The 23,745-nt window shown below is 41.9% G+C and overlaps 1 protein-coding gene across 2 annotated transcripts in view; it reads left to right on the forward strand.

The window, feature by feature from the left end:
• ANKDD1B (ankyrin repeat and death domain containing 1B) overlaps positions 1–23,745 on the forward strand; it is a 72,561-nt gene that overhangs the window by 24,982 nt on the left and 23,834 nt on the right. For both annotated transcript variants that reach the window (XR_011646049.1, XM_012528274.4), the window contains exons 4-8: positions 2,741–2,839; positions 2,949–3,053; positions 11,338–11,436; positions 12,147–12,245; positions 18,528–18,626. Coding sequence is in view for 1 of the 2 variants with exons in the window: in XM_012528274.4 (XP_012383728.2) it covers positions 2,741–2,839; positions 2,949–3,053; positions 11,338–11,436; positions 12,147–12,245; positions 18,528–18,626 (501 nt within the window). In the remaining variant the exon portion in view is untranslated. The remainder of the gene's footprint in view (positions 1–2,740; positions 2,840–2,948; positions 3,054–11,337; positions 11,437–12,146; positions 12,246–18,527; positions 18,627–23,745) is intronic.

Consider the following 23,745-nt stretch of genomic DNA (forward strand, 5'->3'; position numbering starts at 1 on the left):
GAAAAATGGAGTTCCTATCAATGCCTTTTTCTGTGTGTGTTTGTGTGTTTAATTGTGGTAATATATAAAAAATAAAATTTTCCATTTCAACCACTTTCAAGTATATAAATCAGTGGTATTAATTACATTCACAATGTTGTGATACCATCAACACCATCCATTACCAAAAATTTCCTAACTCCCCAAACAGAAACTGTACTAATTAAGCACTAATACCACACTCCCCCCCCCCCCCACCCCTACCCTTAATAAACTGCTTCCATCTTTTGGCAATTGCAAATAATGCCACTGGTGTGCAGGTATCTGTCCCAGTCCCTGCTTTCTATTCTCTTGGGTGTGCACCTAGAAGTGAGATTGCCACATCACATAGTAATTCTATACATAACTTTCTGAGGAGCCATCAGGCTGTTTTCCACAGTGGCCGCACCATTTTACACTCCCACCAGCAATGCGTAGTGGTACCTATCTCTCCACAACCTCGCCAATGGTTCTTTTCCTTTTGTTTTAAATAAAAGCCATTTTCAGCAATGTGAAGTGGCAGCTCATTGTGGTTTGATTTGCATTTCCGTGATGGCTAATGACGTTGAGCATCTTTTCATATGCTTACTGCCCATTTGTATATCTTCTTTGGAGAAAGGTCTATTCAAGCCATTTAACCACTTTTTTTTTTTTTTTTTTGAGGTACTGGGTGGGGGATTGAACCTGAGTCCTCATATGTGGGAAGCTGACACTCAAACCACTGAGCCACATTGGCTCCCATTTGATCACTTTTTAATTGAATTGTCTTTTTGTTGTTGAGGTGTAACAGTTCTTTATTTATTCTGAACATTAAACCCTTATCAGATATATGGTTTCCAAATGTTTTCTTACATTCTGTAGGTTGTCTTTTTACTTTTAAAATAAAGTCCTTTGCACAAAAAAAAATTAATTTTGATGAAATCCTTCCTTCCTTCCTTCCTTCCTTCCTTCCTTCCTTCCTTCCTTCCTTCCTTCCTTCCTTCCTTCCTTCCTTCCTTCCTTCCTTCCTTCCTTCCTTCCTTCCTTCCTTCCTTCCTTCCTTCCTTCCTTCCTTCCTTCCTTCCTTCCTTCCTTCCTTCCTTCCTTCCTTCCTTCCTTCCTTCCTTTTTTTCTTGTTCATGCTTTTGGTATAAAGTCTAAGAGAACATTGCCTAATACAAATCCTCGAAGATGTTCTTCTATGTTTTTTTCTAGGAGATTTATTGTTTTAGTTGCTAAACTTAGGTCTTTGATCTTTTTTGAGTTAATTTTTGAATTGAGGTAGGGGTCCACTTTCATTCTTTTGCATGTGGACATCAGTTTTCCCAGCACCATTTATTGAAGGACTATTTTTTTCCCATTAAGAGGACTTGGCCCTCTTGTTGAAAATCATTTGGCCATAGATGTGAGGGTTTATTTCTGAATGTCCAATCAATTTCATTGGTCTATATGTCCGTTCTTGTGCCAGTACCATATTATTTTGATTACTGCAGCTTTGTAATAAGTTTTAAGATCAGGAAGTATAAATCCTCCAACTTAGTTCATTAACAAATAATTATTCATTACTAGTGTATAGAAACATCATTGATTTTTGTGTTCTTGAACTCACCATTTTATGAATTCATTTAGCAGCTTTGTTGTAGATTTTAAGAGATTTAGTTCTTATCAGTTACATGTGAAACCAGCTTTAGTACTACTGAAAATGGAGCATTGCTTTGTAGGAAAAGCTTAATAGAAGGAGTGGCATTGTGCTTAGGGTTTATTTTTTTATGAACTTTAACTTGTTTTTATTCTAAAAACCATACATCATTATTCTCTGGGAAGAGTGTGGACATTGCTATGAGTTTTCTTTATACTGGAATTGTCACTATGTAAATAGATTAAATCACCATGTAGTGTGAGAGGTAAATGTAAAACTTACAAGGGTGTGTACATCTAGAGTAGGGTTCTCAACAGCAGTATTATTGACATTTTGGGCCAGAGAATTCTTTTTGAGGGGGCTATCTTGTGTATTATAAGATGTTTAGCAGAATCCCTGGCCTCTCCCATCAAGTGTCAATTTCATCCCCCAGTAATGACAATCAAAAATATCTCCAGACATTGCCAAATGTCCCTGGGTAAATTCACCCTGAGTTGATAACCATCACTTTAAAGTATCATTCAATAATCTGGAACTTGCTATTTTGCTCTCTAAACTTGACTCTACTGAGAATAAAAGAATACATTACCTCAATTTCTGGACCTGCCAAAGTAAATACCAAAAGGCTTATGCACTTTACAAATGGTTTATTTGTCTTTTTCTTGGTTTGTAAGAGTGCTTCATATATTAGAAAAAATAACCATCTGTCATTTTTTTGAAGATACGTTTTTAAAAATCGATCATTTTTTATTGATTTTATGATCTATCTTTCCTTTTATAACTTCTTTATACATTACATTTTATAGAGGCTGTACATTATTGTCTAGATTTTCTTCTAAAGTATTTAGTTTGTGTGTTTTGTGTGTGTGTGTGTGTGGATGATATAGGATTTCAATTTTTCTTCTAGATGGAAAACCACTAGTGATGCAACACTTATTAAATAAACCATTTTCCCCACAGAATTGAAATATCACCTTTGCTATACATTAAATGATTTCTCTAGTCCTTAATTTTCAACAGTCTAGGATTAGCTTTGCCTGTGCTGACTGACACAGCATGCTGTGGCTGACTCGAGTGATGTTTTCTTCTTTTTTCTTGGGGAAGCACGGCTTGACGGTAATTCACCTCGCAGCGTGGGCTGGGAGCCTGGAGATCATGCTCATGCTGGTTAAAGCTGGAGCAGACCAGAAAGCCAAGAATCAGGTAGTTTTGTGGTTCCATCTGGACATAAGCTCCCCTTTCCTGCATGGGGGTCAGGTGTGGACAGATTCTGAGGACACTGCCTATCTCCCCTACGCCTGTTTCTCTTCAGGATGGAATGAACGCCCTCCACTTTGCAGCCCAGAGCAATAATGTACGAATCACAGAGTACCTCATTCAAGATCTGCACCTGAAGGAGCTGGACCAGGCTGATGAGGTAGGGCAGGTCTCTCATATACCCCTACGGAACTCTGCTTCCTGTCTGCCCTTGGAGCTACCAAAGGAGCCAGCCCAGACGGGCCTGGCTGTGCACTCAGTTCCTCCCTCACCCTGGTGGTCCACAGTGCAGAGGGGCAGTGTTGGTGTGGGTGGGATACCTGGCACTGCTTGTGGGGAGGGCAGGAAGTATTCATGCAGCAGCCGGATTCTTTCCTCTCTCCTTCATTGTGGCAGGGATGTGGACAGTACCCCCTCCTTTTGGTATTCAGAATGGAGGTCTGAATTTTATTCTATTATGCCTGGCCTTTTTGGAATATATTTAACACAAAGCTGTACAGTAACGAGCCAGGGAATATAATGCAGTTTTCATAAGTAGGTAAATAATAATATAAGCTATCATTTATTGAGTGTTTTTAATGTGCTAGATACAGAGCAAAGTTATTTGCATTCACTATTTTAATGAGATCTGGGGCCTGAGCCATGTGAGTACTCAACAAATTACTGCCAAATGAAAGAATTATCTCATTGATCTCACAGGAATCCTATAAAATAGGACATGGCTTCTTGTGAGAGATGAGGAAATTGAGGCTTGGAGAAGCTTAGTACCTGGTCCAAAGTCTCTTAAGTAGAAAGTGGCAGAGCCAAGATATGAAATCAGGTCTGGCTGATTCCAACCACCATGCTGTTGTCTCCCTTCTCAAATGACAGTGGGTATTCCAATGTGCTAGGGACAATCTTTTCCCTGAAACATCTTCCCCTAGACTTTTTCATAGAGCATACCTACTGTGGGACTGACATTTTGATACCTCAGCAGACTAGAACATTAATCTTCATTAAAGTTTCTCTAGAAGTTGATCATTAATAGTCACTTTATTTCACCTTAAAAAAACAAACAAAAAAAACCAAACACATTTTTCCTGACCATTCTAAAAAGTAACAAAAAGACATCAGAAACTATTTCTTCAAATGAGGTCGATGAATTTCTTTTACTTCCTGCGCTGTGAATAAACAACCATACATTTGCAGCTTGACCTGTGCATGGGCAGGGCTACCATGTATTAATGATTAAATAAAGTCCTTAACTACAGAGGGCCTCAGTTTCCACATCTGTAAAGTGGGAATAATAAAACCTACCTCACGGTAGCACCAAGGGGTGATTGGGGAGGGGAATACCTTGACTCCTATGTAATTTTTTATCAGCACCACCCGCATTATTTGATATTTCCTCAATGTTATGTAAACGCCTCTGCACAGGCTTCTGCAGCAAGCCTTTCTGCTCCCCACTTCTAATCAGCCACCACCCTTAAGCCATTTCTATGTAGAAATATCGGAACAGCCACCGTTGAGACACATAAATGAGGTAATGACTATGAAGCTCTTAGTAAAGAGCCAGGCACAGGGTAAGGGCTCAGTATGGCGGTTCTCATGTTATTATAAAATGAAATGGATTATCTGATTTCTCAACCTGATAACCATAGTCAAACACCGTTTTGTGTCAGAATGAGAAAAAGAGATTTTGCCGTCTTGATCCACGCTAAAGAGGGATGCAGCCTATGAATGAATGTCATTCCATTTAATTCAGCAGGTGTTTGTTGAGAATCAGTTGTATGTGAGATCCATGTTTCCCTTCATGGGAGCCAGCAGGGTGTGGGGCAGGTCAGCAGGCTGCAGGGGCTCAGAGATCACAAGGTGTTTGCAGGGGGCCGTCCCCTCTTCTCGGGCTTGTGTAGACCAGCAGCCTTCCTGTCCAGCTCTTTTTAACTGGCCCCAGGTCAGTCTTATCCTTTCCTTTTTCCTCCTTCTCCTCTGACTTTGGAAGCTGACTGTACAGAAATCTGTCCAGCTGAGAGAGCCTTAAAATTAAGGTGGATTCAGAGACATATGAGAACAAGTAAAAAATGAGCCCACTGAGTCATACGGGAAGAGAAGGGTCCCTGACTCCAATTTTAGACCTGTAAGGAAACAGTGGTTTGATCAGTGGAAAAAACCGAAGATCTATTTCTGAGATCTGTGAGTTGTGGTCAAGCGTGTTGGCAAAATTTAGTCGCAGCTGGGATCAGGAACTCAGGGTCTGTGAGTTCCTCCTGGGATTTCCTATTTGCATTTGTTTAAAGGTATTGTGGAAGTCAGAGATTACTTTTGAAAGAAATCCTGCTCCACCTTCACAGCCACCACCCTCTTGCCTAGTTTCTTATCAACAAAAAGTAATTAAGAGTAGCTGCCTGTGTACCAGCCCAGAGGGAGCAAGGCCCTTCTCTTTGGCCTGGAGGGAACTCCAAAGGCTAACAAGGAATGCTTTACAGCGAGGAAGGCTTTAATAACAAAATGGGTTTAATTAGGCCTAAGAGAGTTTGGGTGGGAATGGGAAAAATGAAAGGACACTGGGAAATGTTTTGAGATTTTGAGATTTCTCTGGACTCCATAGCTTTAGAAATCTTTGTCTCTAAGAGATCAGAGCAGGCAGGAATAGTCATGGGTAGAGTAGTCTAGATATTTTGAATCTACATCTAAACTTCCATCCTGTGACCTAAAACAAGTACTCAGATTAAAATGTTTGGGGAGGAGGCACTGGAAGGGCCTCAACCACCATTCTTATATTTGCAAAATATTTAAGAGATTTTGGTGGTACAACATTAAGTTGGAGGGAAAGGGACTTGTCCCAGTGGTTAGGGCGTCCGTCTACCACACGGGAGGTTCACGGTTCAAACCCCGGGCCTCCTTGACCCGTGTGCAGCTGGCCCATGTGCAGTGCTGATGCATGCAAGGAGTGCCCTGCCACGCAGGGGTGTCCCCTGCGTAGGGAAGCCCCATGTGCAAGGAGTGCGCCCCGAGAGGAGAGCTACCCAGTGCGAAAGAAAGTGCAGCCTGCCTAAGAATGGCGCCACCCACACAGAAAGCTGACACAAGATGACAGAGCTGACATAACAAGATGACGCAACAAAAAGAAACACAGATTCCCATGCTGCTGACAACAACAGAAGCCGACAAAAGAAACAAGATGCAGCAAATAGATGCAGAGAACAGACAACCAGGGTGGGGGGGGGGGGGGGGAGGGGAGAGAAATAAATAAATAAATCTTTAAAAAAAAACAACAAAAAAACATTAAGTTGGTTTCAGCTACAGGTATAGGGAACTTAAGCAGGTTCACGGATAATTATAGGAGGTCAGAATGCAAAGAAGCTTCTTTTGCGGAGGGGTAGGAATAATGAACAAGAGGGTATTGAGAAGCAAGTATTTTCTTCTGTAGGCCTGAGACCAAATCAAAACTGTTGGCTCCGGTCTGTGAGGGGAGAACCAACCCAGCACCTCCCGCCCACCTCAGAACTTTGCCTTCACCGTCAACGTGCTGCCCTTTCAAAGAGCACATTTTACCTCATGGCAAGCTTACTTTTTCCCTCTCAAATCTCTGGTTATTCAGGGGCTGGTGGGTTTTCTGAATGCTGGGTTCTGCTTTCAGTTCCTGATCCCAGGGTGAGGGAAGTAGTAATGGGCATAGACAGGCAGCTGGGCCCTTGTGGGACTTGGCACCAGCTCCACCCAGCCTTCTCCTCGGCCCAGAGGCTCTCTAAGGTGGCATCTCTGGGCTCCCTGGCGGAAAGGAAGGCTAGGCTAGGCTCTGGGTGTCCATTTGATGGTTGTTTGTGAGACGTTTGCTGAACTTGATAACTTATACCACAGCAGTCAACTTAAAAATAAAAAATGATTTATGGTAAACAATTGCAACACCTCAGTCTTATTCACAGGTGAAAAGTTTACACCACACTCAGTTAAAGCGTATTAAATACACAATGACTTAATAAAGGGGGAAAAGGCAGACAGGAATTCTTGAACTATTTTCGTTAATAAGGAAAGAGAATCGGAGTGCTGATTCTGAAAAGAGAACCAGAGGCATTGTGATTCTCCCACACCTGAGGCTTGGGGCCCCGACACTAGGCCCCACTGTCCTGCTGCCTGGAAAACCTCCCTGCCTTCCTAAGAAGGGGCAATCCTTTGAGACTGCGTGGGATAGAGGCCTGCTTGCAGATAATTAAAAAGGGATGGAGGGAAGTGGATGTGACTCAAGCAATTGGGCTCCTATCTACCATATGGGAGGTCCAGGGTTTGATTTGGGCCCTACTGGTTAAGGCAAGCTGGACCGCGCAGCGAGCTGGCCCACATGGAGAACTGGCCTGTGTAGAGTGCTGGCCCATGCAGGAGTGCTGGCCCGTCCGTGGCAAGGTGTCCCAAGTGGAGAGCTGGTGTAGCAAGATGATGCAACAAAAAGAGACACAAAGGAGAGACAATAAGAGATGCAGCAGACCAGGGAGCTGAGGTGGCACAAAAGATTGAGTACCTCTCTCCCACTCTGGAAGGTCCCAGGATCAGTTCCTGGTACTGCCTAAAGAGGAGACAAGCAGACACAGAACACATAGTAAATGGACACAGAGAGCAGATGGGTGGGGGGTGGGTGGGGGATAAATAAATAAATAAATCTTTAAATTAAAAAAGGGATGGGGGTGGAAACATGTAGTCTCCTCAAGTTTCAAATAAAAAGATAGGATATAATGAAACTACATATTTTAAAAATTTAAATAATTTTGAAATTCCTGTTGTTACTTTGGATAACTAGACATGGGAGAAAAGATTTATACTACATTTTACTGTATGCTTTCTGTAACCTCATCTTTCTGTATGCTGCATTTTGATTTGCTTATAAGATACAGATTTCCTTTAAATGCCCTTATTTTATGTGATTTTGGCCTTTGCATTTTCTTTTCTTGATCCAATTCAGTCTAATGTACCTAGAGGAACAGACCAATTTACAAACATAATCCAATATCTATTTATGGACTTCATAAATAATACCAAACTGCTACACAAGTGTTATTTTCTCTTGTTCCAGTGCATTAGCAACCTTTAAAGGCCATCTTCCACTACTTCTTGTCACTTACCTCCCCAACCAAAAGTACACACTCCTGCTGACTTTTGCACCCCCATATGCCTCCAGGGCTCAATCACTACATTACATTATAATTACTTCCTTATGTGTCATTCTCGCCTTTGGACTCTGAGCTCCTTAAGGGTGGGGCAGTATAATTTGCAACTGGGCTACTTTTCTGCTTAGCACAATACCTGGTGCATAAATAGGTGCTCAATAATTATTGAATAAATGAATGAATGGTTTATAAGGATGAGTGACCAAATGTTTTAACCTAGGATATAATAATTGTCTCATTCCCATTTTGTAATTTCTTTATATGGATCTATATTTATTGTCACCATTTGAAGAGATTTGTATAAGTCAAACAATAATTTTTGATCTATCGTTTCCACAGAGTTGTTTATGGCTCAAGCTATTTTTTTTAAGATACATTTTTATTTATTTCTCCCTCTGTTCCCATCCCACACCCCCCCCCTCGCCTGTTTGCTGTCTGTGTCCATTTGCTGTGTGTTCTTCTGTGTCTGCTTGTATTCTCATTAAGTGGCTCCAGAAACTGATCCTGGGACCTTCCAGAGTAGGAGAGAGGTGATTACTCTCTTGTGCCACCTCATCTCTTTGTTCTGCTACGTCTTCTTTTTTTTTTTAAAGATTTATTTATTTATTTATTTCTCTCCCTTTCCTCCCCCCAACCCCAGTTGTCTGTTCTCTGTGTCTATTTGCTGTGTCTTCTTTGTCCGTTTCTGTTGTCAGCAGCATGGGAATCTGTGTTTCTTTTTGTTGCGTCATCTTGTTGTGTCAGCTCTCCGTGTGTGCAGCACCATTCCTGGGCAGGCTCCACTTTCTTTCATGTTGGGCGGCTCTCCTTACGGGGTGCACTCCTTGCACGTGGGGCTCCCCTGCATGGGGGACACCCCTGCGTGGCACGGCACTCCTCGCACGCATCAGCATTGCGCATGGGCCAGCTCCACACGGGTCAAGGAGGCCTGGGGTTTGAACCGGGGACCTCCCATGTGGTAGATGGATGCCCTAACCACTGGGCCTCTCTTCTCTATGTCTCTTGTTGCATCATCTTGCTGCGCCAGCTCTCTGCATAGGCCGGCACTCCTGCGCAGGGCAGCTTTCCTGTGCAGGGTAGCATTCCCACACAGGGCGGCACTCCTGCGTGGGGCCATGTTCCCACATGGGCTGGCACTCTGCATGGGCCACCTTGCCACATGGGCCAGCTTGCCCTCACCAGGAGGCCCTGGGCATCGAACTCTGGAGCTCCTATACGGTAGATGGGAGCCCAATTGGTTGAGCCACATCTGTTTCCCACTCAAGCTCTTTTTGTTCTTCAATTACGTGCCTAAAAATCTAAGCGGACAAATTGTGGCCCCAAGTAATTTCTGTTTGTTCCCTTTGCCCTTTCTTACTGATATAAAAGAAAATGATGAAGAGTCAAGCCTTTAGACTTTGAAGGTTAGGGATGTATAGCACATAGGCATCATATCTGGCCCAAGAATGATAATTAGGTGAATTTTTGGTGCCAATAGTTTTCGCTATTTTCCATATGTGCATGAATACAGATCCCTATTGAAAGGATCCCTGTAGACCTTTTTTGTGAGTGCCATCTATTATTTCCACATTTTCCCTTTCTTTTTTCTTCTTATTGGGGAATAGTGAGATGAGATGGAAAAATCTCACATTCTGGAAACTTCTTAAAAGAAGGCTTGCGTCTTTTTTTTTTCCCACATTGGAAACATCTTGTTAATATGTGTTTATAGCATGCTGTTCTAGTTTGCTTTGCTGCTGAAAGCAGTTACCATAAAATGTGTTGGGTTTAATCATGGGAATTTATTAGTTTATAAGCTGTGAAAACATCCAGATCTAGGCATCCTCAAAACGATGCTTTCTTCCTGAAGACTGCCAGCAATCCTGGACCCCTCTCTCACATGACAAGGCACATGGTGGCATCTGCTGGTCTCTCCCTTCTCTTCCAGGTTTTGTTGCTTCCAGCTTCCTGCTTCTGTGGCTTTCTCTCTCTCTCTGTTTGAATTTCATTCTCTTGTAAAGGACTCTAGTAAGAGAATTAAGGCACACCCTGGACCACGTGCTCAACTGATGTAACCTAATCAAAAGGCCCTTGACTGAAGTAATCTAGTCACAAGGCCCTGCTTGCAATAGGTTTACACTCATGGAATGGAATAGCTTTAAGAACACGATTCTCTGGGGTACATATAACTTCAAATTGTCACAGCAAGGAAGGCCTAAAACAAAGCAGTTGATCAAATGTCATGTCTGAATGAGCCGCGTAAATATTAAGCATTAGAAACTTTCTGTTTCAATCATTTTTGTCAGTAAGGCAAGGCCTATTGTGACATGCAAGCACCCAAGACAGGGTTTGGCATATAGTAGCTTCTCAATAAATAGTTGAGTGAAAGAACTATTGAATAAATATGGAACATTCCTGCTGTGCCTGCTGTGATGCAGCGCCTCCCCTCGTGCTTGTGAGGATGTTGCCTGCCCCTATGAAAGTGACTCTGTGTTGATGTGGAGTCTCTCACAGTTTTTGGTGATAACTCAGAGATTGTCATTACCCTCCCCTAAGAAGGGCCTGGAATGCTGTGACCAAAGAGACCATCTTGGTCCTCTTGTCCAGTCACCTGGGACACAGGAATGGTTTTCACAGCAATCAGGATGTTGGGCTAAAATACTGCCAGCCTTGTCAGTTGCTGGGTGTCTTAGTTTGCTTAGGGCTGCCAATGTGAAGTATCAGAAATGCATTGGCTTTTATATTGGGAATTTATTAGCTTAAAAGCTTACAGTTCTGAGGTTATAAAAATGTCCAACCAAGGCATCATCAGAGATGCTGTCTCACCAAAGGCCGGCCACTGGCAATCCTGGACTTCTATCACATGGCGAGGCACAATGGCAGCTGGGGTCTGCCGAGGTCTCTGCCTTTCTCTCCAGGTTCACTTTCTCTGCAAGCTAAGCTGTGGGCCATCAAGCACATGCTCATCTCCTCTCTCTTCTGGGCCTCATCCCTTTCCAGGACCTCGTTCTGAGCCTCTGTGTTTCATCAATTCCAGGCTCTCAGGGTTTTTCTGTCTCTGCTGCTTTTCTCTTTGTCTGCTTCCTTTAGTCCTCCATTTATAAAGGACTCCACCAAGAGGGCCAAGACCCACCCTGGGTCACTCCTCACTGAAGCAATCCAATTACAGGCCCCCAACCCAACCCAGTCCAATCTGAAGGTTCCCACCCCCATAGGAATGGACGGATTTAAGAACATAATTCTCTGGGGTCCACAAAAGATTCAAATCAACACATTGGGCTTGTTGAACAAGAATGTAATGAATGCTGGAGGTTTGTGATTGCTTTTCAGAAAGGAAGAAAGCCATTTCTTTTGGCAGCTGAAAGGGGCCATGTTGAAATGATAGAAAAACTTATCTCCCTTAATCTGCACACTTCAGAGAAGGACAAGGTGAGTTGAACTCTCATTTCTTTGCTGAGAACAAGAGAAAGGGAATAATAAGCATCATAAGGGAGTAATAATTGGTATATAGATTTGGTGATGACCTTTTGGTCGGCAGTAGAGTTAACTGTAGCCAGAGAGAATCTTGGAAAGTCAAGGTGAAATTCATCTACTTTTGCAATGGATTGTCCAGATGAGCAGTTTTAGCTCCATAAATGTTTGTGAATTCAATAAACTGCATGGATTTTCCCCCTATCAATTCCAACCCTGCCTAATTCCGGGGAGGGGAGGAATGCCTGGAGTGGACACCTACATCTGTCTGCACATCTTTGAATATTTTCCAATGATAAATTCCTGGAAGTGGGATTGTAGGTCAAAAGATAAAGCACATTTAAAAAACTTTTTATAGAGATTTCTGAAAATGCCTCCTAGTGGAATTACTTTTATTTTTACTTTTATTTTATCCCATGTTTTGCAAACATATTAGTAGCAAAGGTATAACAAAGTGCATGGATTGATTTTGTATACTAGTTCAAAGAGTATGTCTTTCCATTTAAAACTTTATAAATTTTACTTAAAAGTGTGGAGAACACGGTCCACATACAGGACCCCAGCTTTAGGCAAAATGAAACCTTTTAGAAGCCTCATTATAGTCCTGATAGTTGGAGGATGTATTTCTCAGTAAAAGATTTTCTACTTCGAATGAATTTCTGTTGCAGGAGGGAAACACCGCTCTGCACCTTGCTGCAAAACATGGCCATAGTCCTGCTGTACAGGTGCTGCTCGCTCAGTGGCAAGACGTAAATGAGACCAATGAGGTATGTGAAAAATGCTCATTACAGATTGAAACAGGGTTTAAAAATAAAGAGTTAGAGGGATGGCTTTCAAGAAAGGAATGGTGGGAAGTGGACTTGGCCCAGTGGTTAGGGCGTCCGTCTACCACATGAGAGGTCCGCGGTTCAAACCCTGGGCCTCCTTGACCCGTGTGGAGCTGGCCCATGCACAGCGCTGATGCGCGCAAGAAGTGTCCTGCCAAGCAGGGGTGTCCCCTGCGTAGGGGAGCCCCACGTGCAAGGAGTGCGCCCTGTAAGGAGAGTTGCCCAGCAGGAAAGTGCATCCTGCCCAGGAATGACGCCACACACGTGGAGAGCTGACACACAAGATGACGCACCAAAAAGAAACACAGATTACTGTGCTGCTGACAACAACAGAAGTGGACAAAGAAGAACACGCAGCAAATAGACACAGAGAACAGACAACTGGGGTGGGGGGAGGGGAGAGGAAGGAAGGAAGGAAGGGAGGGAGGGAGGGAGGGAGGAAGGAAGGGCAAGGACAGAAGCCAAGATGAGGCATCTTGGGTGTAGTGGGCTAACTCTGGCAGCAATCTGAAGGGTGAATGGGGGCCTGGGTTACCTGGAGGAGGGAATTCCAGTGAGGATGCTGCCAAATGGCTGAAGCATCTCACAGAGGCATCACAGGCAACAGCCCAGGAGAAGAGAGGGGGTGGCAGAATCCATGGGCCTTGTGATCAGGGTCCGGGAAAAGGAGGACTTTCTGACCCAAACTCTTTGGCGTGGGCTACTGGTAGTGGGGTGCATGTCGAGGAGCTGTTGCACATAGGAAAGGAAAAGGTGTGTGTGTGGGGTAGATAATGAGGATTTGGATGATGTGGTGGTTTGAAGCTGCATGTACCCCCAGAAAAGCACGCTCTTAAATTTAATCCACTCCTGTGGGTGAGAACCCATCGTAAGTAGGCCCTTTTGATGAGGTTACTTCAGCTAAGGTGTGAGGCACCTCAGTCAAGATGGGCCTTCCTTCCTTCCTTTCTTCCTTCCTTCCTCGCATCAGCACTGCGCATGAGCCAGCTCCACATGGGTCAAGGAGGCCCAGGGTTTGAACCGCGGACCTCCCATGTGGTAGACGGATGCCCTAACCACTGGGCCAAGTCTGCTTCTCTGAAAGATTTATTTTTTATTTCTCTCCCCTTTCCCCTGGCCCAGGGTTTGAACCGTGGACCTCCCATGTGGTAGACAGATGCCCTAACCACTGGGCCAAGTCTGCTTCTCTGAAAGATTTATTTTTTATTTCTCTCCCCTTCCCCCTCTCCTCCCCAGTTGTCTGCTCTCTGTGTCCATTTGCTGTGTGTTCTTCTGTGTCCGTTTATATTCTTGTCAGCAGCACCGGGAATCTGTGTCTCTTTTGTTGTGTCATCTTGGTGCATTAGCTCTCCGTGCGTGCGGCACCACTCCTGGGCAGGCTGCACTTTTTTCACGTGTGTGGTTCCCCTACATGGGGGACACCCCTGCGTGGCACAGCACTCCTTGTGCACATTAGCACTGCGCATGGGCCAGCTCCACACGGGTAAAGGAGGCCCAGGGTTTGAACCCTGGATCTCCCATGTGGTATGTGGATGCTCTATCCATTGAGCCAAATCCGCTTCCCAAGGATGGGTCTTAATCCTATTACTAGAATCCTTTATGAAGGAATGAAATTGAGACCAAGGGAAAGAAAGCCACAGACAGCAAGAAGCTGAAACATAACCTGGAAAAGAAGGAAGAGACCAGGAGACACCTTCATAGGCCTTGCCTTGTGACAAAGGAACCAAGGATCACTGGCAGCCAGCCCCAGAATGCCACTGTCTTTAGGCAGAAAGCATCACCTGAATGGTGCTTGATTTGGATATTTTCCTGGTCTCAAAACCATAAGCAAAGAAATTCCCATTGTTTAAGCTGAACCATTTCGTGCTATTTGCTTGAGCAGTCCAGGAAACTAGAACAGATGCATTTAGTTTAAGACACTGGGGTAGAGAAGGTGGAAGGGAAAGGAGGGGAATTCATTCAGGAGAGTGAGAGAAAGATAGACACTGGGACTGGGTTTCAGCGGAGGGACTGTGGCTGCGCTGCCCTCAATGGTCACTTCTTCACCTCTGGGTCAGTGACTTCTTGGCTGACTCTTTGAAGTGCAGGTGATTGGAGTCCTCTTGGACTTCAGTGTTCTAGGAATTCCAAACTTAACACATTTCCTGAGAGATGCTGTAAGAAGGAATATTGTAATCATTTAATTGAAGACACCATTGATTGTAAGATATACCATTCTTTATGTAACATTAAAAAAGAAAAAGTGCTGCCTTTCTTTCACTTTGAATATTTTAAAAGCAGTTTTATTGAGATATATCTAATGATATATCTCAATAAAAAAGAGCTTTTCTTTTTGGAGTAATGAAACTGTTCTAAAATTTTTTTGTGGTAATGAATGCACAACACTGATTATACTAAAACCATTGATTGTCACTTTGGATAGATTGTATGGTATGTGAATATATCACTTTGAATACTTATTTTATACTTATTGAGAGAGTTTTTTAAACTTTTATTGTCGATTTTTACCATACATCTACAATGGAAAAATTAATTTAAAAAAAGTTGGGTAAGTATTTCTAAACTTTACATTCAGAACTCAATTCTTTTGAACCACTTTCTTAGTCTATCATATTCTTGGGTTTCTGGCAACAAAATATTGTTCTCTCTGCCATCAATGGTGCTTATGGTGCAGCATTTTTTGAAAGGCAGCCCCACTATTGTTTCTCAGATTTTTTTCTAAGCTACTGATGCCCATTCTGAAAGTTTTAATGCACATGTCCCAGCAATGACAACTATATCATGTCTGCCGCCTGGTCAACTAAAGCTGTAAGACACATCTTGATCTCAGATATGATAACATGAAACATTGTGTATCTTAGATTGATGCTAATAAAAATGACAACTGTGGGCAACATAATGAAAATAAAAGGAAATTAAAGTGAACATATATGATGGCTGGGAGGAGTTATATTTCCTTTGGACTAAAGAATCCCCAGCCAGGTCCCATGTATCCCTGGACCTGGTATAATAAGTGGGTTCATTGTTGTCATTGGTATCAGTGATATATATTTTTACCATCCTTGTTTTTTTTCTCTTCCAGTTCCTGAGAGAATGTAAGCCAGGGTTTCAGATGGTGATCACTGACCGAAATAGAACCTTCATTTGCTTATTTTTTTGTGTGTTCTCTCTTATGACCAACTGGCATACTGATGATCTGGTTTAATTAATTTAACTGACTTAAAGATGCCACGGATCTGATCTTTTTGAATGAAAGTTATGAACAATGCATTAGAAACTCAAAAAGAACATTAATCTCCTAGGCTAAATCTTAGGTTTGCTTGACCTTCACAAATAACTAGAAAGAGGAAGTCCTATAGAATTTGATTTAAAGTCTTAGTAGTGGGGAGCGGACATGGCTCAACTGATAGAGCATCCACCTACTATATAGGAGGCCCAGGGTTCAATCCCAGGGCTGCCTGGCCAATGTGGTGAGCTGCTGCACACAAGGAGTGCAGTGCCACGCAGGGGTGTCCCCTGCAGAGGGGAGCCCCATGCGCAAGGAGTGCGCCCTGCAAGGAGAGCCACCCCACGTGAAAAAAGCACATATGGAGAGCTGACATAGCAAGATGACGCAACAAAAAGAGACAGATTCCTGGTTCTACCGAGAATGCAAGCAGACACAGAAGAATACACAGCAAATGGACACAGAAGGCAGACAATGGGAGATGGGGGGGAGGAGGAGAGAAATAAAAAAATAAATCTTTAAATAAATAAATAAATAAATAAATAAATAAATAAATAAATAAATAAAGTCTTAGTAGTGCATCCTCTATTCTGTTTTAATATTTTGCCCTCTGGGTGGGCACACTTGGATTTCATCCTCCTTTGAACTGTTTTAGAGTCAGGGTACACTGGGAAGAGCTCATAAAGTAAAAAAAAAGTATAATTGTAGATTATGATAGACTTCATCTGTGAAAAATAAATCATACAAGGATGCTATTATCCTTTAAATGTTAACCCAGGCATGGGCTGCCTCAGTTTCCTTTTGCAAGTCCAGTGGGAGTCCATGTGAATATACTCTGAAGCAGTGGTCTCCCAACGTTTTTTGTAGCAAACTCTTATCAGTAAAGAAAGTTTGAGTATTCACCTATCAAAAATATGTTTATATTTAAATTAATACATTGTAAAACATGTCAGAAATATACATTTTAAAGCTGAGATAAAAGTAAACATATATAGTTTTTTTTTTTTTTCTTTTTTTCCTTTCCTTTTTTCAGGAGGTACTGGGGATTGAACCCAGGACCTCTTATATGGGAAGCAGGTGCTTAAACTGCTGAGCTATACCCGTTCCCCAATAGTTGTTCTTGTATTCTCCTGGACCAAAATTATTTATCACACATATAGCTGATGTATTTCCTTCCAGTTTTCCTTGTGTTCCCATGCATATTAATTTTTAGTGTCTGCCCAAACTTCATTTAACTTTTCTTTAGCTCTTGGACGTTTGGTTTATTTTAATTTTAATTTACTTTCAGCAATACTGTCATGAAGCTCTTTGTATATAAATCTTACTCTGAATTTCTCGTTATTTCTGTTGGGTATTATTTTAGTTTCCTCATTGCTAAAGCGAATATCATGCAATAGGTTGGTTTAAACAATGGGAAACGGTTGCCTTACAGTTTTGATAGGAGAAGTCTAAATCAAGGGGCCATTGCAGCCATGCTTTCTTCCCTAAGACAGGCATTCTGGGGCTGGCTGCCGGTGACCCTTTGTCCTTGGCTCCTCTGTCATACAGCAGTGCCCGTGGTGGCCTCTTCTGACTTTTCCCTTCTCTTCTGGTTCTGTTGATATTTAGCTTCTGTCTGTTCCTTCTTTGGCATTTTTTTCTCTCAGTGCCTCCTTCCTCATTAAAGTCTTAGAAATAGGATTAAGACCCCTCTGGGGCCACACCTTATTAAAGGTAATCTCATCAAAAGATGCTATTTACAAGGGGTCCACACTCGCAGGAATGGATTATGTTTAACAACATGTTTTTCCGGGGTGCATAGTTCCAACCCTCCACAGGTCTATCCTTAGCAGTAGGACTATTGGGTCAAAGATATGAATGCTTTTTAGGCTCTTGATATATTAAAGATGTGAAGCTTTCCTTCATATTTTTGCAAATACTTTTTCCCACTGGAGTTTGGCTGTTGGCATCTCTTTTCCTGAAAAAGGTGAGAGAGGAGATTATGAGGAAAAAGTCCTTTGTATTGAGATGGCTGTGCAGGTACTCAAGTAAAGCAACCCAGGACACACCGGGAGGGGAGCATTGGTTCTGTGCTCCTGCATCCTTGTTAACATGATTGTTTGGATCTAATTAGTTACATGTAAAACCTTCAGAACTTATCCTAACGCAGTTGTTAAACAGAATAGCCTCCAAGGTGGGAAATGATTACAGGTGGGAAAAGAATTTGGCATTTCTTCCCAAAAAATTTAGGAAAGGGATTGCATGAGGGATGGGAAATACTCAAGTAGCTACTGCATGAGGCCAGTTCCTTCTTTCCCTCTGTCTTTTGACCTACACTAAACTCTCATTTTGTCCTACAAATATTTATCTTGACTTTCAGTAAGCTTAAGTAATGAGATAATGTATTACTTTTCTTTTTAAAAGCTGGCATGCAAAATTTTAAATCAGGTTTAATGATTAAAGCTCTACTTGGTATGAATGTACTTCTATTTTTATAATACTTTATTTCCATGACTGTCTTTCTTAACAGTTGCTACCTTCTTGCCTGGGCAGTGTCTGTGTCCTATTCATCTTCCCAATCCCAATGCCCAGTAGTGCCTGATATAAAATAGGTGTCTAATAAATGTTAGCTAGATAAGTTAATAAAGACTCATGAATGGTAGAAGGAAACTCTTAAAGGATGCAGCATAACAGAGCAGTTGAGAGTACAGGCTTTGGAGCCAAACAGGTTGGATTTGAGTCTTACCTTTGCCACTTTCTAGCTGTGGCTTAGTTTCTTTATCTGTAAATCAGGGATAATATTAACCCCTACCTCATAGGGTTGTTATGAGATTAACTATCAAAGAATATAGTCTTGTCAAAATAAGTTTGGCACATAGTAAGTGATGAATAAATACTATCTGTGATTGTAATACACAAAAGGAAAAGCTTATTTTCTCACATATTTTCATTTCTCACATAATTTAATTTCATGGCAGAAGGCCATTAATATGAATGTTTTTTTCCTCTTTTGATAGGATGGAGAAACACCATTCTTTTTGACTGTAAAAGGAGGTCATGAAGAATGCAGCAAAGTGCTACTGGCAGCAGGAAGTGACATCAACATTCCAAATAAAGTATGTTCTCTGCCATGTACACTCAGGCAGTGGGAGCCCTCAGAATGTTCTCTGGGAAATCTGGTCTGCAGTGATTCATTCACTGGGCTTTTGTAGAAGTAATACTTATAATATGCTTTGTTTTGCAGAAGAATTAATGATTTTCCTCTGATATCCCCCAATTGATGCCACCTCAGTAGTAACACCATTCTTTCTATTCCTTTGAGTAAGTGATAATTGAGAAAGGGGCAACAGGAGCAGGTAGTTGTCACTTCTTAAGGACAGAGACACTTTTATTCTCCTTTGTTTTCTCTATAGCAACTAGTACATACCTGACTCATTCAGAGTAGGCACTGAAAAAATGCTTATTGTGTGAAAACTCAAATGGTCAGTATGGGGCCTGAAGAAGGCACGATGGTGCAGTGCAAAGAGCATTGAACTTCGAGTCAGAGGACCTGGTTCTGGTTTTGGATTGATCTGCCAACTGAGCAACTTTAAGGAAGTTTCTTAAAGGCAGTATAAGAGCCTCTAAGAGCCAGTTTTATCACCTGCAAAACTGGTCTACAACATGAGCATTTTCTCAAATACATGGAGTTGTCATAAGAATTAAAATCATGTTGCTATTTGAATGATTAATGAGGAAAAATCCCAAAAGGAGCAAAGAATATGTGAGTTGGAAAATTTGGTATTGAGTACTTCCTCCAATACTCAACACCTCTTTGGGTTCTGATTCCTGCTCTGTAAAATGATGACTAATAAGGCTCTAAAAACACATCTTTAGGTCCATGCATGGATGAATGCATTTATCTCTTTATTCAGCAAACATATATTGAGCACCTATTTCATGTCAAGCCCTGAGCTGGGTTCTCATAATGCAGAGATAAAGAAGACATTATCCCCACTCTCAAAAAGCTCTCAGTCTAATTTTCATAACCTTCGAAATAACTATAATCATAATATTGATTATTGATTACCTTTAATGGCAGTGCTAGGATTCTTTGAGGTAAAATTGTATTATTATCTGTTTTAGTTTTCTAGATGCTAAAACAAATCTCACGCAATGGATTGGCTTAGCAAAAGGAATTTATAGGCTCTTGGTTTTGAGGATAGGAGAGTGCAAAATCAAGGTGTCATCAAAGCAATGTTTTCTCCTCGAAGACGGGCATTCTGGGGCTGGCTGCCAGTGATCCTCATTCCTTGGCTTTTCTGTCACATTGCAGTGTATGTGGCGGTGACTTTTCCAGGTCCCATTGACTTCCAGCTTCTTACTGCTCCCCATGGCTTCTTCCTCTGCATCCAATTTCCTTTGCTTATAAGGACTTCAGTCGTGTTGGATTAAGGCCCATCCTCATTCAGTCTGGGCACCTTAACTAATAATGTCCTCAAAGGCCCTCTTTTCAAATGGGTGCACACCCACAGGACCAGGATTTCGGGCCTGAACATGCCTTTGTGGGGGACTTGATTCAATCCCCATCATTTTCTCCCATTTTCCTTAAGATGAGAACCTGAAGTTTAGAAAAGTTAAGGAAATCGTTCAGGGACATACAACTAGTAAATGGCAGGGTAAGAATTCAAACTTAGGTTTGACTCCAGGGCTTGGACTTTTAACTATTGCAGTAGCCTTGTCTTCATTCAGATGGTTTATTTTCCTTTTCTATTTTTCAAATTACTTTTAAATTATAATGGAAATAATTCATGATAAAAAATTTGAATAGTAACAAAAGGTATATTATAAATAGTATTTTACTCTGACTTCACACCCAATTTCACTCCTCAGAACGAAATCATTAATAATTTATTTAACCTTCCAGAAATTTTCCAGGCTTTTGCATGAAAAATGGACTTAAACACAAACCCAAATACAACCTGACACTACATAAACGATAGTAGACTATGTAATATATGCTGCTCTGTACTTTTTAATTTTCAGCTGCCAATAATTCTTAGAGATCTTTCCATATAAGCACAAGGTATGAACAATTTCCTTTCAAAAGTTAAATAGTTCAACACTGGAATCAAGAAAAAAGTTCCAATCTGGCCATGTTTTGTACCATTGCATTCTGCTGGTGGGAATATAAATTTGTATAATCCTTTTGAAAAAAATTGTTACTTGGTTTCACCCACAAATGAAATAATCAGGACAGAGGGAAAAACTACATGCCTTAAAATAGATGTAGAAATAACCTCCAATAGCCAGAAGTAGACAAAGCCTACCTGTACAATGAATGAATAGGGGAAAGTGGAATAAAAGTTTAGGGCACCTTTTTTCTTGGGAAATTATGTAGCCAATAAAAAAAAAAAAACTAAATACATTGAAATACGTTTAGAAAAATATTCATGACAGAACACTAGAATACTAGTTTAAAAATACATGTGTGTATTTTTTGGTCTCAGGTTCAATTCTTGGGAGCTTGTACATGTGAAATAGGCACTTAACTACTGAGCTACACCCACTCCCCACTATATATATTTTAACTATGTAAAATGTCTATATATGTGGACAAGGATTATGAAGGTGAGTGGAAAATGAAATTAATGTACCTTGATTCCCACTGATGTTCTCAGGTTACTTATGCAAGAAATAAACACAAAGTTAAGAATTCATGGATCTCATGTGTGGTAGCTTGAAATTATATCATGAATCCCCAAAAGAGAAAGATTTTATATATATATATATATTTTGTTGTTGTTGTTGTTGTTTTATTTTGTCTTGTCTTTTTTAGGAGGTACTAGGGATCAAACCCGGGACCTCTACTGTGAAGCAGGTGCTCAACCACTGAACTGCACACTCGCTCAGCAGACTATGTTTTTAAACTAATCTATTCCTGTGGGTGTGCTATCCTTTGATTGCATTAAATTCCATTGAGGATCCTTTGATTAGATTACTTGATAAGATCTATTTAGGGCTTTTGATTGGACAGTGAGGTGTGACTCAGTTGATCCCTTCCTCCTTGCTGGTTCTGATATAAACCGACAGAGAGAGAGGAAGACAGACCCAGGGAAAGGAAGCTGCCGTATTTGATTCTGCCACATGAGAGAGGTTTCACCCACAGCTAAGCTGCAAAGAGAGAAGCCCCTGAGAGAGTCAAAGAACTGAGGCCCAGAGAGAAAGAGAGAGAGAGAGAGAGAGAGAGGTGGCCTTTTATAGACAAGCCCTATGCCAGGTTTTCCTACAGTACCAAAACAAAAGGAGAGACCTCAGCAGAGATCGGTGGCCATCTTGCTTTGCCATGTGGCAGCTGACCTTGGTGAGAAAGCACCTCTTATGGTATCCTGATTTGGACTTCTCACAGCCTTGGAACTGTAAGCTTTTACCCCAAATAAACCCCCTTTGTAAAAGGAAACCCATTTCTGGTACTTTATGTTAGCAGCCCTTTGGCAGACTAAAACACCAAGCATTGTTCAGGATTTGGAGAGCCGTGTGCTTTCCAGTCATTGCACATGTGGTGCCTCCCTGCCTCCATTCCACTTCTACCCTCCAGCCCCTGAAGAAGCCTTCCTAGTTAGCTCTTATGCTCACCCTTCTGTTCTGTATCCTCCCACACTTCTGAACTTATTTTACCATCAGAGGGATGAATTGTATCCCCCAAAAGGATACGTTGAAGTTTTCACCCTCAGTGCCTCATAATGTGACTTATTTGGCAGTAGGGTTGTTGTGGATGGAATTAGTTAAGATGAGGTCAGACAGGATAGGGTGGGCCCTTAATCCAATATGCTAGGTGTCCTTAGAAGAGGCACAGCGACAGAGATGTACGGGGAACAATGCCATGTGAAGATGGAGACGGAGACTGGAGTTGTGCTGCCACAAGCCTAGGAATACCAAAGATTGTGGCCACTGCCAGAAATCAGGAGAGAGGCATGGAACAGACTCTTCCCTGGAGAGTCCAGAGGGAGCACCGCCCTACTGACATTTTGATTTTGGACTTCTAGTCTCCAAAACTAGGAGATAATAGATTTCCCTTATTCTAGAGCCACCCAGTTTGTGGTACTTCATTACAGCAGCTTTAGGAACCCAACACATAATGGTTTCCACGTGCACATGGTCTCTCCACCTGACTAAGCCCGCAAGTTCCGTGTTAAAGATACTCCATAGTCACGGCCTCAGCTGCCTTGTTAACAGGCTCTAGGCAGCCTGAAAACTGCCATGAAGCCATTTCTCAGCATTGCCATTTCCTTGAGTTTTCCTGTGGAATTCATTAGCACACTAACTGGATCAACAACCTCAGCCCCCACTGCTGTCCACACCTACTCTGCAGAAAGAAGCAATTGGGAAGTAGGAAGCCAGCAGCTCGGACACATTAACATGGGAATGGGTTTGATGGTCTGTTGCTTTCACATCTGCAGGTAATTACTGTGCTTGAGCACAGAAATTCTTCACCTGCTGGCACTGATTGGTCTCAGTCTCCAGGAGACTGCTCTTGTGACCTTGAACCCCAACCAAAGGGTTGCGTTGTTTCTGAGCAGACCATGGATGCTGGATAGCAAGGCCGCCCAGGGTCTGGGGAGCAGGCTGTCTTCAGGGCCTTGCTCACGCTCTGGGTCTGATGAAGCCTTCTGCAGGCCCTAAGAACTCCGATTTCTGGAGGCCCTACCTCACCTCTTATCAAATGTATTTAAATGCCCTCCCCTACCCACATCCCACATTAACTATGTGGAGTTTTTTTCTCTCTGTTAATTGTATTTAAAGGTTTTTTAACTTTAGCTTTTAGAACTATTTGACTATGATAGACTCGCCGAACTCATGACTGACTGATTTCTTAGAACTCCTTGTGTGTATTTGGGCAAGGTGAAAAATTTTCACCTACAAATTGTTTACTAATGTAATGAATATTTTATGAACACTACATTTAATAATCGATGAAGCATGACTATGGGCAATGAAATATTTATTAACTTCAATTTTGTGGTTTTCTTTTGGTTTCTTGGAACCAAGAATTATTCTTTTTTAGGTTTCAAATATTATTTTGGTCCTTGAAAAGTTTGTAGGACGTCCACACTGCCCGAGGGACCTCATGAGTAAAATGCAGCGCATTTGCACAGCTCCTTGTGCAGCAGGGTGTCTGACCTTGAATTCCTCACAAATATGTTCCTGCTGCAGATCTTCCCAGTGGAGGTGCTTTTACCAGTCTGATCTCAGTTT

The sequence above is a fragment of the Dasypus novemcinctus genome, chromosome 2 (genome assembly GCF_030445035.2).
Source record: "Dasypus novemcinctus isolate mDasNov1 chromosome 2, mDasNov1.1.hap2, whole genome shotgun sequence".
NCBI lineage: Eukaryota > Metazoa > Chordata > Mammalia > Cingulata > Dasypodidae > Dasypus > Dasypus novemcinctus.